General features: G+C 50.1%; 1 protein-coding gene across 2 annotated transcripts in view; it reads right to left on the bottom strand.

Moving 5' to 3' along the window:
* The window catches only part of Ttc28 (tetratricopeptide repeat domain 28), a 400,070-nt gene that overhangs the window by 38,144 nt on the left and 349,193 nt on the right, over nt 1-12,733 (bottom strand). For both annotated transcript variants that reach the window (XM_027415916.2, XM_027415917.2), the window contains 4 exons: nt 10,921-11,030; nt 9,018-9,147; nt 7,200-7,418; nt 5,410-5,575 (listed from right to left, as the gene is read on the bottom strand). In XM_027415916.2, coding sequence (XP_027271717.1) covers nt 5,410-5,575; nt 7,200-7,418; nt 9,018-9,147; nt 10,921-11,030 — 625 coding nt within the window. The remainder of the gene's footprint in view (nt 1-5,409; nt 5,576-7,199; nt 7,419-9,017; nt 9,148-10,920; nt 11,031-12,733) is intronic.

Below are 12,733 nucleotides of genomic sequence, written 5' to 3'. Positions count from 1 at the left end.
ATTTCAACCACCCCACCCCCTCAGCCTACATGTTGGAGCTGACTTTGCCCTGCCTTTCCCTACAGAGATGACTGAAGCTGCTCCAGGAGGTACATGATCAGAGTTGCATAGCGTCTGCCCTTCCATGTAGCTTGCTGGAGCTCACCACAGGCTTTGTGGGCTTCCCTGTGTGATGCTCACAGTTAGTTCAAAGCCTTTACTGCAGAGGACCACAGCATGCAGAGAAGCACTAGGCTGATGGCTCACTGCAGTGTCAGGCATACAACTGTTGTCCTTGAAGAAGTCCCTGTCATCAGAGGCTTTCCTTTCTGCTGGGCACATGGATCACAGTGGAATGCCATGTCCACAGTGAGGGTCACAGTGGAATGCCATGCCCACAGTGAGGGTCACAGTGGAATGCCATGCCCACAGTGAGGGTCACAATGGAATAACATGCCCACAGTGAGGGTCACAGTGGAATCGCATGCCCACAGTGAGGGAACTGGCTTCATTGCCCTGCTGGAGGCTTCCCAGGGTGATTGCAGGGCTGCAGCCACCAGCAGTACACAAACCCGCTCCTCCCTTTACTTCCTCACCAGCATCCATGAGATCAGTTTTTACATTTTATCCCTACTAGTAGGTCCTTATGGTTTAAGTCACACTTCCTAAATGAATAATGATATGAAATATTTTTGATGTGTCTGTCATCAAATAATTTTTCAAAATTCTGCTTACATTTCCTCCCTATATACATTCTTACTGCAAAACCCCATGAGAGTTACTTCTCAGTAACAGCCATGCAGTTAGTACGTGGCAAGAGTCAGGACCGGGCCTATCTGTTCATTTCTTTCTCTCCTATGAAGAAACAAAGGTCCATATGTGAAGGTGTGCACTGGCTCCCCTCTCTGCAGCATCAGTACCTAGAATGAAAAGGAGCAGAGTGTGCGTGTGGACAAGTGATGGTCCTCGTAGACTGACGGCAATGTCTTCTGTCATCCGAAATACTGAAGGTGGACTATTTAGAGAAGGCGAGGTGGGCCAACTTAGTGTCCAGTTGAGTTCTGTGACATTCTTCCACTCATAACCTCTATCCTGTGATTCCCTGTTTCCTTTTGGTTCCTTGTGGCCCAGCACAGCACCTCACCAACAGGGATGTCCAGTTACCCTATTGGAAGAGCTCTCTCCCAAAAGCTCCTGTGTTGCTCTAACCAGAGCTCCAAAGGCTGTGCTCCACTGGCTGCCCCTCGCTGGCATTTATCTCCTCTGCTGCCTGCTTGGATGGCATTTTTCTTGTTTCCAGGACCAAATGTCTGACAAAAGCAACTTAATTAAGAGAGGGAGAATTTATTCTGGAACAGTCCATCATGGCGGGACCCATGGTGACAAGAGCATGAGACCACCAGTCACAGTCACGTGGTATCTGCAGTCAGGAAACAGAGTGGACAGGAAGTGGGGCCGGACAACCAAACCTCGAGGCCCACCTCCCAGCCCCCCACTTCCCCCAGTGAGGCTTGACCTCTTAAAAGTTCCTACCGTTTTCTAAAATGGCAGCGGCACCAGTCTGGGGACCAGGTGTTCAGACACATGAGCCTGTGGGACATAGATCTCCTATTCCAACCACCAGTAGCTCCAGGTTTGCTCTCCCCGAGTAGGAGCTGAATAAGACTTAGTGTTGCATAGTGTCATAGCGGCTCTGATTCCATCTCTGCTAATACCGTTGCCAGCCCCAGGCAACACTCCAAAGGTCTCAAACACAGGAAAACTATCAGGGATCCAAAGAGCTTGGTAGATCATCCTACAAGCCCACCTCCACAGCCAGTGCCCCATCAAAAACCTGGGGGGGCCCTCAGACTTGGACTGAGGGCCTGCCTCTGACCTCAGATGGCTTTAGTGACAGGGACCCTGTCCTGCTCAGTGCCCCACACACTCTGCTTTTCCTTCCCTCCTCCAGTCTACAAGGGCTTAGTGTTTCCACAGCTTTAGAATGGCTGCTGTCTTTATATTTGCCACATAGCCAAGCCAGTTTCAAGGTGAGCAAAAATAGCCAAGGTGATCATGTGGGGCAGCCCAGAGTGTGAGACCAACAGGTCCTGTCTGTGTCCAAATGGGAATGAGTGAGACTGAAGAAGTGCTGGGGCTTTTCTTATGATGAGGCTTCATAGGAAATACTTTGATTTCAAGAAATATCTAGGGCAACACATTTGCACTGGGAAAACAATTCTTCAAACTAAAGAACTTTGTATTTTCAACAAGAAGCCATTCTCAGTTCTCAGAGTCACTGTCCTGAGATGCTTTAATTGATGGATGTGTCTGACTGCTTAGTGACAGGATATTTCTATTTTCCCATCTTCCATATTTTTCTTTCTTCTGCTGTACTCTGAAGGTCAGCGAGATGGAAGAATGACTACCTAGTAGGCCAAATGGAAGTTTCAGAAGAGGAAAATAGAAGTCTACCACAGTCTCCAAAAGGATAGCAGCATTTGGGAGAATGGTGATGGAGGCCTTGTGCTTGGTTTCTTCTCCCGCCGTCAACAGCATATGAGCACACCGCTCTCTTGCCCCAGACGGCCTGCCAGCACCTGACTTTGGGGTCCTTTTTCTAAAGCCACATTTAAATTCTAAGTCCATGGTGCAAATAGCTGGGTGCCCTGGGCAACTTACTAAACTGCTGAGCCTCAGCTGGATGCTCTGGGAGTGAAAGCGCAGGCACCACCTTGGGGTACAGCTACACTAAGCAGGTTCGGGCACTGAGTCTAGAGAGAAGGTGGTGGCTCCAAAAGGGCCATTTATCTCTTCTTTAGCCAGAAAGAAGAGAAGGTAGGTCCCAATGTGGAGGAAGGAGCCCAACAGGAGCATTAGCTGGCCACAGCAGCCTCACCCAGCCAGCAAGTCCCAAACGGCTGCTCCTAACTGGAGTGTAGTGAGATCAATGTGGCGTGCCTCTACTCAAGGCCAACCGAGAGGACTTTCCCTCTTTGCAACACTCTTCCAACTGCAATTCTATGTCTTCTAAAGGTAGCCACTCTACAATCAAGGCCACTGTAGTCCCAAGTCCCCATTCACTGTAAACCTTTTTATCTCTACGACTTAAAACTCAACATTGAACCAAAGCAAGAGGAAACAGGCAAGAAGAAAAACACAAAAAATATGAAAAAATTGCACAATAGCCACACTGGTTTGAAACTCGGCACTCTGAGCATACGCACTGCCCTGCCTCTTTCTCAGTTTGCCCCACCTGTAGCCTCCTTTGGAAATGGTGGCTTCTCTGACCTGTAGCCAGGCCCATTCAAGCACAGTTCAGAGCCTTCCCAGCCTCAGCTTCAACTCACTGTGAATACACAGTACTGCTGTGGACAGGGGGAGGCACAGTACAGATCAGTGGATCCTCTAAGTGACTGTGTTCCAGTCCTCATCTCAGTGTGCTTCCCAGTCCCACAGAAGACAGACATTACTAATCAAACCCTTAGAGTAACCAGCATAACACTGCGAGTTGGGACAGCTGAAAGGACAGACATGGGTCTGAGAGAAGATAATGGGAAGGAGATCAACTTGGAAAAAGTGCTCACACCTAATGCAGTCTTATCTCTGACAACCCCTAAGAGTTCCCGAGTTCTCTGCCCGACTGTGGTGTTGGTGTAGGTCGGTCAGTAGGCTGCCTGCCCTGGCCATCACCACCCCAGTATCTGGCATAGAGCAGAGACTTGTACAAAGCAGCTGTTCCAGTCCTGGGGAAGGTGGAGGTCAGGACAAGAGCACGGTGGCCTCATGTCCACTGTGGGAACAGCCTTGTGATGGACACATCCCTGAGTCCTCTGACACTGTTAGAGGTGGGCACTGCCATGCTCACTCTCCCTCTCCCCCTCCCTTTTTACTCCTCACTTCAAGCATGAAGTGCTTGGGCCAGGGAGCATCCCAGTCGCCCTGCGCACGTGCTGGGAGGTCTGTAGATGCGGCTTTGTCTCCCTTTGGTCTGACCTCGCTCCTAGGCATTTATGAATTAAATCTCAGAGGATATCCATACTTCCATATCTTTGTGGTTCACTACAGTGTCAACCCCTGCGACCACCACCACCTGGCCCAAGGCCAAGCCCAGGCCAGCCTGGTATGCACAGCAACCACAGTGTGCATATGGGCAATGCCTGTTCATCCTTCATAAAAAACGGGAGCTAGAAAATGACATTTTTTATATGCTTTGGCTGTTTTCTCAAAATATGATATTCATTTTGATAATGAAGAACAGAATAGGCCTGGTCTGGAAGACTGTCTGGGTGAGGGCTAGATTAGCCCTGCCTCTGACACCAGCATGGTTGTAAGCAAGAGCCGGTTCCCTTATGTCTCAGATTTCTGATTTATGTCACTGGAGATCTGAAACAGGTGGCCATTCCATCCCCTTATAACTGTGATGCTACACTGTCCAGTGGTTATTCTGTTTCTCATGTAAGAGCCTCTCTATCAGTATATCGGTATCCCAACAAATGCCCACACTTGGAGCCAGACAAAGTGCCCACAGGAGCACAGAGACACCTTGGACTCTGTGGTTCCAGGCCATTCAGGACAAAAGCAGATGTTCTGCCCAGACCCGGCACTGACTGCCATGGACAGGTCCTTGCCACTGAGACTCAGGATAGCTGGTGCTGTGGAGCACTGGCCAGTATTGCCCTCATTAGAGAAGCTGTGGCAACCTACTCAACTGTCAAAAGGTGAGGCCTGTTGCTGCTTCCTCATGGAAAGAAGGCTAGTGGTCCCTTCTCCTGAACTCCAGCCATTCGCGCTCTCATCCCCATCAACTGTAAGTAATCCTGCCCCCCACTGCACATGGTGTTGGGAGGTGCTAGCAATTTGACACTGTCACCTGGGTATCTAATGCTCTCCTGGGCTACATGAGGTATAGAGACCACACATTGGATGTGTGCATCTAGAGTGTATAGGAGGCAGAAGACAGCTAAAGTGGGATGTTTTTGGTGGTATAGGTGTTCAGGGACCAGCCATGATTTGTAAGTAGCCCCTGACCCATGTTCTGTAAGGCAGCCATGTAAACTCCTTCAGCTACTGATTTGGACTTGGGTGGAATACATCACCTGTTGGTGGTGCCCTACCTGGACTGAGTAGATGTTTTTTCATGAGAAACGAAACACTTGGTTATAGATAAGTACAGCCCTTGTTTTTAAGTTGACTGTCATGTTATTTTCACAGCCATGCTTATATAGTCAGTACCACCTCCGGCTCAAGGAACCCACATCTCAGAAGAGATCCTTCCCAGCCCTGCAGGGGGCCATGCATGCTGGACACTCTACTGTCTGCTGCAGTGGCTGGGCTAAGACCAACAGTGCATGTGATTCCCACAGGTTTCTTTTTCTAGTTCCTGCCCCCCAAATCCCCAGAAAAACCTACCCACACTGGAACGAAGATGAACTAGGCACATCACCCTACCTGGAGTAGTAAGACTCCACCCCCAGGGCCTCCCGGACGCTGGCAATGTGCTGCTCCAGGGCAGAGCTGGTCGCTGTGGGCAAAGATGCACTGCTGCTGGCCTGGAAATCGCTGGAACCTTCCACTGAGTTATCACCCAGGTAATGTTCATGAAACTTCAGGATTCCTGCAACAAGGTGAGCATGGCAATGTCATGGATGGTTGGGTAGCAGGAGGTCGGGTGAGGGCAGGAAAGGGGAACTTGGTGCTGTGTGATTTCTTTGCCAAGCATGCTGAGATCCCATGGCTTCAGGCTTTCTAAACTGGGGCAGTGCCCGCTCACAGCCCACACAAGGAAGACACAGGCTAGCTTCTGATGACACGAGCAAGAGTCCTGAGTTCAGATTACTTCCTGTGCCACTTTCAGAATGATGCTCTGGGGAGTCCTGCCTTGTGATCCGTGTGCAAGTGTCTGGATCAAGCCCCAGCAGAGACTGAAATCATGGACAAATCCAGAACTAGCCAAGTGGAAACTGTTTTAAGAGACCTCTCATTTCACAAGAGCAAACCATAATAAGCACATAGCCATTTTAAAATAAGACCAACTGGTCAATGGCCACTAATGGTTTAAGGGAGAAAAAAGATGGTTCTGTAAAATGGGCAGCCCACGGTGGCTTCCTGGCAATAAGCATAGGCTGTGTGTCCTCATATGGTAATGAGGTATGCTGCTGGTCCCCTGACTGGATCAGAGCCCTGGCAAAAGTTTCAGTCTCATTAACAGCACAGAGAACAAAAAAGGACACAACAGGCACCTCATTACACATGGCTCATTGTCACATGGATCTGGGCATGCCACCTGTCAAACGTGTCCTCAACAATGCAGCCTCTACAGAGACGGCTCTTGACATCTGCCAACCATCAACTCTGTGCTCAAGTGTGAGCCCTGCTTGGGGGCAGGGGTGCAGACATCGTTCATCAGGTCACCAGAACAGCCATAACTGAAGACGCAGCATTACAAGGTTAGGGGTAAGAGGAAGGGTTGTTTGTGGAAAGCCCAGGTGAGCAGGGATGTGAGCGGAAGATGGCCAGGCTGATAAAGCGGGCCCAGGCGCTCAGAAGCCATGGCCCCATCACAATCACCTTTACTGCAGATGGAGAGAAAAGCTTGTCACTTCTCCCTGGCAGCTGGACTTTTTACAGATATACAAGCGGCCCATTCTTCAGGATTCCCAATTAGAAGACCTACTTCTCTAGTCAATAAACTCTAATTGGATCTGGTGTGTCTCCAACATGGTGAAGCCATCAACATTTTATTATGCAAAAAAAAATATGACCTCACAGCCAATTAGTAGTTTCGTGTTCAGTGAAACTGGTATACCCTGCATGTTTAGTGCTGACTTAATCAAAGAGAATTTCTACTTCAACAGAACTAGTAAAAATAACAAATTGATTCTGTTAAAGTCAGGAATTCAAGCTTGCGACTTTAGTTATAATCCATGAGAGTCATCATCACTCTGGTATCTAACTATACCGGGGGTCACAACGATCAAATCACACGGAGAGAAAACTCATTAGTATGGACAGCTGCCTACAAATAGGCTGCTGCATTTAGCCCTTTCTTGTGGCCTTCTTTGTCAGGTGTGTCCTCAACCGATAGCAAGGAATGGCAACTTCTTGGGCTGTTTGATGGGACGCCCCACCATGGACTATCTGTTGCAGCTAAGGTTCACCTTCATCTGACCTAGGAGATGGCACCTTCCCCCCCTACACTCCTCCCCCACCTCACTTCCTGTGCTTCACAGAGATCTCACCTGCCCCAGGAGCAAGCAGCCAGCTGTAGAGGTAGCCTGCGGCCAGGGAATAGTACAGCACTAGTCCCCGCTGCGCATTGACCATCTCTAAGATCTGATCGATGGTGATGGGCGAGTAGGGGTCCGAGTCCTGTTGTCCCGTCTGTCTTTCCACCAGTAGGTCAGCAAATGCCCTCGTCCGACCTCGTTCCGCTACTGCCAGGGCTTCATCATGGTGGCCTAGGAGACAGAAGGACAGGTGTGCTCACTCAGGGGGGGTGTAGCTGAGTACCCCTCTGATCTGGGGAAGGAAACATGTTGCCACAGTGCCTGCCAGCTGTGGTGGAATCTCAGGCACACTGCTTCAGGTTCACTCCCAGACAGGGATTATGGTAGTCACCCACCTAGCTCAGTAGATTCGGTGAGGTCCTGAGTATGGAGATGTTCATTATCAGTGCCTGCAAGGGCGGCCTGGCTGCTGTTACAGCTAAGAGCCCATTCTATGGTGTGTTCCTACCACCCCACAGGCAGAGGGCTGACACCTGTGACATCTCTAGATTCTAGGCTGCTTCTCTTCCAAGCTTTCCTCAGCCTGCAGTATGCATTCTAGCCCCATCTCCTCTAAGACACCGTGCACACTTGTCAATGTCACTTCAAAGCTGCAGCATCAGTGTGAAGGCATGATGACATGAAGCCACAGGCTCCCAGTAAGGAAGGCACTGCAGAGGAGCGACTTTAGGACAAATACCAACATGGAGTTGTTGCCAGAGCAAAGGCCGAGGGGACAGAAAGCCAAGGCAGGGAGCTCAAAAAGTCACAACTCCAGTGGCTCTTGAAGGATGCTTCGCCCTTCTGTTCAGGCAGCATTAGAAAGAGGGGGTTTGTGTGAGTGCATGCAGATACCCTCTTTTACTCTATTAACTTATCAGCTGAAACAGCGGGACAGTTTCTGAGCACACTGGAAAATTAACCCCAAAGTCCTGGATGATTTAACACTGTGATCACAATGGGCACTGAAGTACAATCCTAGGCAAGAGCACACTCCACTTTCCAAGGGGAAACTTGGGAAGGACGGGTGGGTGGAAAGGCCTCAAATGCCCAAAGCACTTTGCTAATTTTGATGAACACAGAGATGCTCATTTTCACTGCCATCTTGACTGGTTTAGGGTTCACCTAGGAGCTACCCTAGAAGGGCCCTTTAGCAGACAAAGGGAGACCTACCCCTGAGCAGTAAAGCCCATGAGCTGGGGTCTCAGACTGAGTACAAAGGCCATGGAGGGAAGCCAGCTGGGCACCAGCATTGGCTTCTGGGCTCTATGGCTGCGAGGTGACCAGTGGCCTCCCGTTCTCATTGCCACACTTGTCCACCCTTATGTTGGACTGTATCTCAAACAAACCTTCTGTAATTTGCTTTTGTCGGGTGTTTTGTCATAGCAAAAGTAACTCTTACAAATACCTTCTGGGACGTGGCAGGCAATGAAAGAGCCAAGAAGGGGACACTGTGGCCACCGAAGCCCAGGGAAGGGTGGCTATGGACTGCCCTGGTGCCTTGCAATACATAGGCTTGGGGTCGGAAGAACCCTGACTGTATAACACATTCCAGAGCATAGGCTCACCAGCAATAGGTATCAAGAACGCATGGCTGAGGAAACGGAAGAGGCCAGTGTCATCTCAGTACATGACCTGAGGGGGCTTGAAGCTAGTGTCGGTGGGTATCTCTGGCAGAGGGACACTTGCTCAGCTTTCTCGGCCTCTGAACTGCTCTCCTGTCATTAAGACAATTATGTCACAGTGGGTTCCTTCACATACATGCATACACACCACGTCAACTGCTCTTACCTAGGCTGACCAGCACCCGCTGCAAGGCCTGGTAGGATGATGTCTGCAGGTCGAAGAGGGAGAGCTTGTAGTCCGTGCTCAGCTGTGCCTCATGCCGGATCGTTTCAAACAAGGCCGATGCCCTGTAGAGCTGCAAGAGATAGAGACCGTCACCCCTTCTCTATAACCATGCCCAGCCATTCGACAGAGGCAACACAACTCTTGCTCATACATGGGTGCACAACCTAAAAACACCTTTTAAAGGGGTTAAAGGATGGCTGCCCGGCAGGTCATTGTGGACCTGAAGCCCCAGTTAACTATATTTTACATGACCAATCTTGGACATAAGAGGGAATATGAAACATTAAGACTGCTGGTCTGAAATTTTAAAAAGTTTTAAAAATCAGTTACCAACACAAACAAGAGCTGGTTTTGCTTAAAACTTCTACTTCTGTCACCAGATAGGTATGACCCTGCCACTCAGGCCTTAGGTACACTGGAGATAGACTTGGCTGGGCATGGAGACTGTAGGTGGCCCAGCGTCACAGAACCTGAACACAGCTCTCCTAAGACCAGGCTTTGCCTGTCTCCAGTGGGCTATTCTCACTCACATGGGCCACCTAGGGGACCAGATTCTGTCCTCACTGCTCCACATTTATACAAACTTTGCATGGAGCCAGAAGCACCCATGAAGAGAAGAGCAGACAGAGGTGCATGCTCACAGCTCTGCTACCCAGCTGCTGTCACTCTGGCCACAACAATGAACCTTAGTTTCTTCTGTTGATAAAGCTGTCATCCATATTCCCAGAGGATTTTGAGGAAAATTAATATAAACTGTTTTTTTTTTTCAAGACAGGGTTTCTCTGTGGCTTTGGAGGCTGTCCTGGAACTAACTCTTGTAGACCAGGCTACTCTCAAACTCACAGAGATCCTCCTGCCTCTGTCTCCTGAGTGCTCGGATTAAAGTCGTAAGCCACCAACGCCTGGCTACTTTTATTCTTACAAGTAGGAAATGACAGAATTAATCATTTAAATTGCCTTTAATACTTTCTAAAAAAGGATTTTTAATTTTTTGTTTGTTTTTGAGACAGGGTTTCTCTGTGTGTAGTAGCTCTGGATGTCCTGGAACTGACTCTGTAGACCAGGCTGGCCTCTAATTCACAGAGATCCTCCTGGCCCTGCCTCCTGAGTGCTGGGATTAAAGGCGTGTGCCACCACCACCCATCTAGGATTTCTAATTTTTATTGGTGTGTGTACCTACTTGCACTCATGTCTGTCAGTGTCTGTGGAGGTCAGAAGAGGGCATTGGGTCCCCTGGAACTGGAGTTACAGGCAGTTGTGAGCTGCCTGATGAAGGTGCTGAGAACTGAACTCACATGCTCTTACCCACTGAGCTGTTCATTTATTCAGCCTGATCTCTAACCCTTCTGAGCACAGAGCTCAGCACCCAGCATCCGGGCTTGTGCTCAGGCTGCTCCTCGGGATAGAAGCCTCACTCTGCTCATGGAGAGATCCCTTTTGCCTGGCACACCGTTCACAATATTCAGGCCAAGGGGTGAGTTTGAAGCAGGTATCTCTGCTCCCCCTACAGCCAGCGTGCCAAGAGTATCTTCAGCCACCTCCACACTTGTAGCCACAGGGACTTACTACCCTCCGCCCTAGCCAGAGACTTGCAAGGACATTAAACCCAATAGCCACATGTCTGATCTTAACCTCTCTGCTGAAGAGTGCAGTTTTGTATTAAACACCATGGGAACAGGGCCCGGTCCAACACAAGAATCTGAAAAAACCATTGTGAAGCCTTCCCCATGGGTGGCTGGGAGTTTTGTACATCAGCACAAGAGACAGGCACCTCTGAGAAGACCATGGCTGCTGAGGCAGCCATGGTGAGTACTTGGGGCTCCTGGGCCAGAGCTCTGCTTACCTGGTGCTGAGCTTCTTCCAGGTTTCCACTTGCCCAAAGGGAGAGACCAAGACCATGGCGAATTTTTGCCTCATCTTCTCTTCGGCCCAATTGCTCAGCTAACCTTAAGCCTGAAAACAGACAAGGAGACATCAGGAGAGGGGAGAGGGACTTTGCTTCAGGTACATGTAAGGAGTGTTAACAGTATGGCTGTAGGGAATGCAGGACTAAGGCCAAACCAGCTCGGGGAGAGGACTCTTCCAATCTTACAGAAAGTGAGGAGATGCGGCAGCAGAGCCCAGGTGATAGCTGTTGGCAGCAGTTAGGTCGGCAGAGCAGGCAGAAACCCATGGACCCTAACCTGGCTGCCCTCACAGATGCAAAACGCTGAGTTTTGCAAATGAAAACTCCTGGCTGATACATTTATGTCCCTGGATTCTCTGCTTGGGAAAAGCTCTTCCTAACGGCCAGGTACAGAATCCAACATCACACACTTTATTATCTCACCAACAGCATCCAGTCAGCGCAGATGAGGAGACTCGTGAGGGTCTCTTGAAAGTGCAATGGCACACAGCTGGACCCTGCTCCTGTTCCTGTAGCTGCTGGCATGCTCCATGTCCTATCCACTCTTCCCTCAAGCCTGAGTCTGTGTTATGCCTCAGTGGGGTGACACAAGCAAGCACGATTATGAGCCGGGAGGCTTAAATGACTGTCCTCATTTTAATGGTCTTCATGTAGGCACTTGTGGTGTGGGTCACTTACAGCAAGCTTGGGAGTTCCAGGACACCAGCCACCTCCAGGGCTTTCTGGGGGCAAAGTCTGACAGTAACTGTTTATTTTCTTGGTCACTATGCTGGTCTCAGTGCCACCTTGCCTGCATTCCAACCTTCTCTGCACAGAGCAGGGGGCACTGTACAGCTGCCGAGGCTCAACTGTACACACGAGCCAGGGCTTCCCTCTCATCTAAGCTAGGGTAGGAAGCCGGCGCCAAGCACTCTGGGAAAGGCCCCGAGTCAGCTGACAGTGATGCCCAGGGCCAGCCTAAGGCATGATGCATTTCAAAACACATGACCCAAAGAGCTCAGAAACAGCACTCTGAGTTTAAATCGTGCCAGTGGGCAACAGAGAATTTGTAAATATTTCACATCAAAGACAGTGGCTCTGGTTGTTCCAGCCTTTAAAGGGGCTGCCATGCTGACCTTTCCAAGCAAGTGTCTGGTCAGTCCCTGGGTCTGAGTCAGAAGCAGGGTCCTTGGGCAACTCCATTGAAGACACATTCTGTGAGAGAGGAACCTTGCCATGTTCCTGCTGTGTCCCCAGCAAGGAGAGTGTCCACAGGCCACCTGGGCAGATGCACTGGAGCTGCCTCCCGGGGGAACCTGACCATCCCACTCCTGAGGGCCAGCTCGTCTGCACTGTGACAGCCCCAGGAGTCACTGGATGGACCCCACTTCCTTTTCTAATTTCCAGGCAGAGAAAGAGCTGACTCAAGGCGGTGGTGTTAGCCAGTGTCAAGCCATATCGTCTGGGATCTGTCCGGACTCGGAATCACACAGGGTTCCATTGCATGGGGCATGCAGGTAGTGCTGGTCCGAAGCTCCACAGAAGGCTGGAGTGCTGTCCAGCTGAGCTGCCCTCTGGGGCCAGCGGCTGTGGGACCTCCTGCTCAGCACTGGGAGAGCGCCTCAGGTGTTCTCCATCTGAGCCTGCTCACAGCACTTTATAGACACCTGGCTAGGACCATGAGGAACTGTTGGTCAGAGGCCCTCTCCACCAAACACACACTTGGGGAGTTTTTAGATCTCTATAAGACAGCACAAGAGGCAATAAAAAG

This window comes from Cricetulus griseus, chromosome 4, assembly GCF_003668045.3.
Source record: "Cricetulus griseus strain 17A/GY chromosome 4, alternate assembly CriGri-PICRH-1.0, whole genome shotgun sequence".
Lineage (NCBI taxonomy): Eukaryota > Metazoa > Chordata > Mammalia > Rodentia > Cricetidae > Cricetulus > Cricetulus griseus.
Note: the sequence above shows the minus strand (reverse complement) of the source record. Positions and strands in the feature narration are given on the sequence as shown.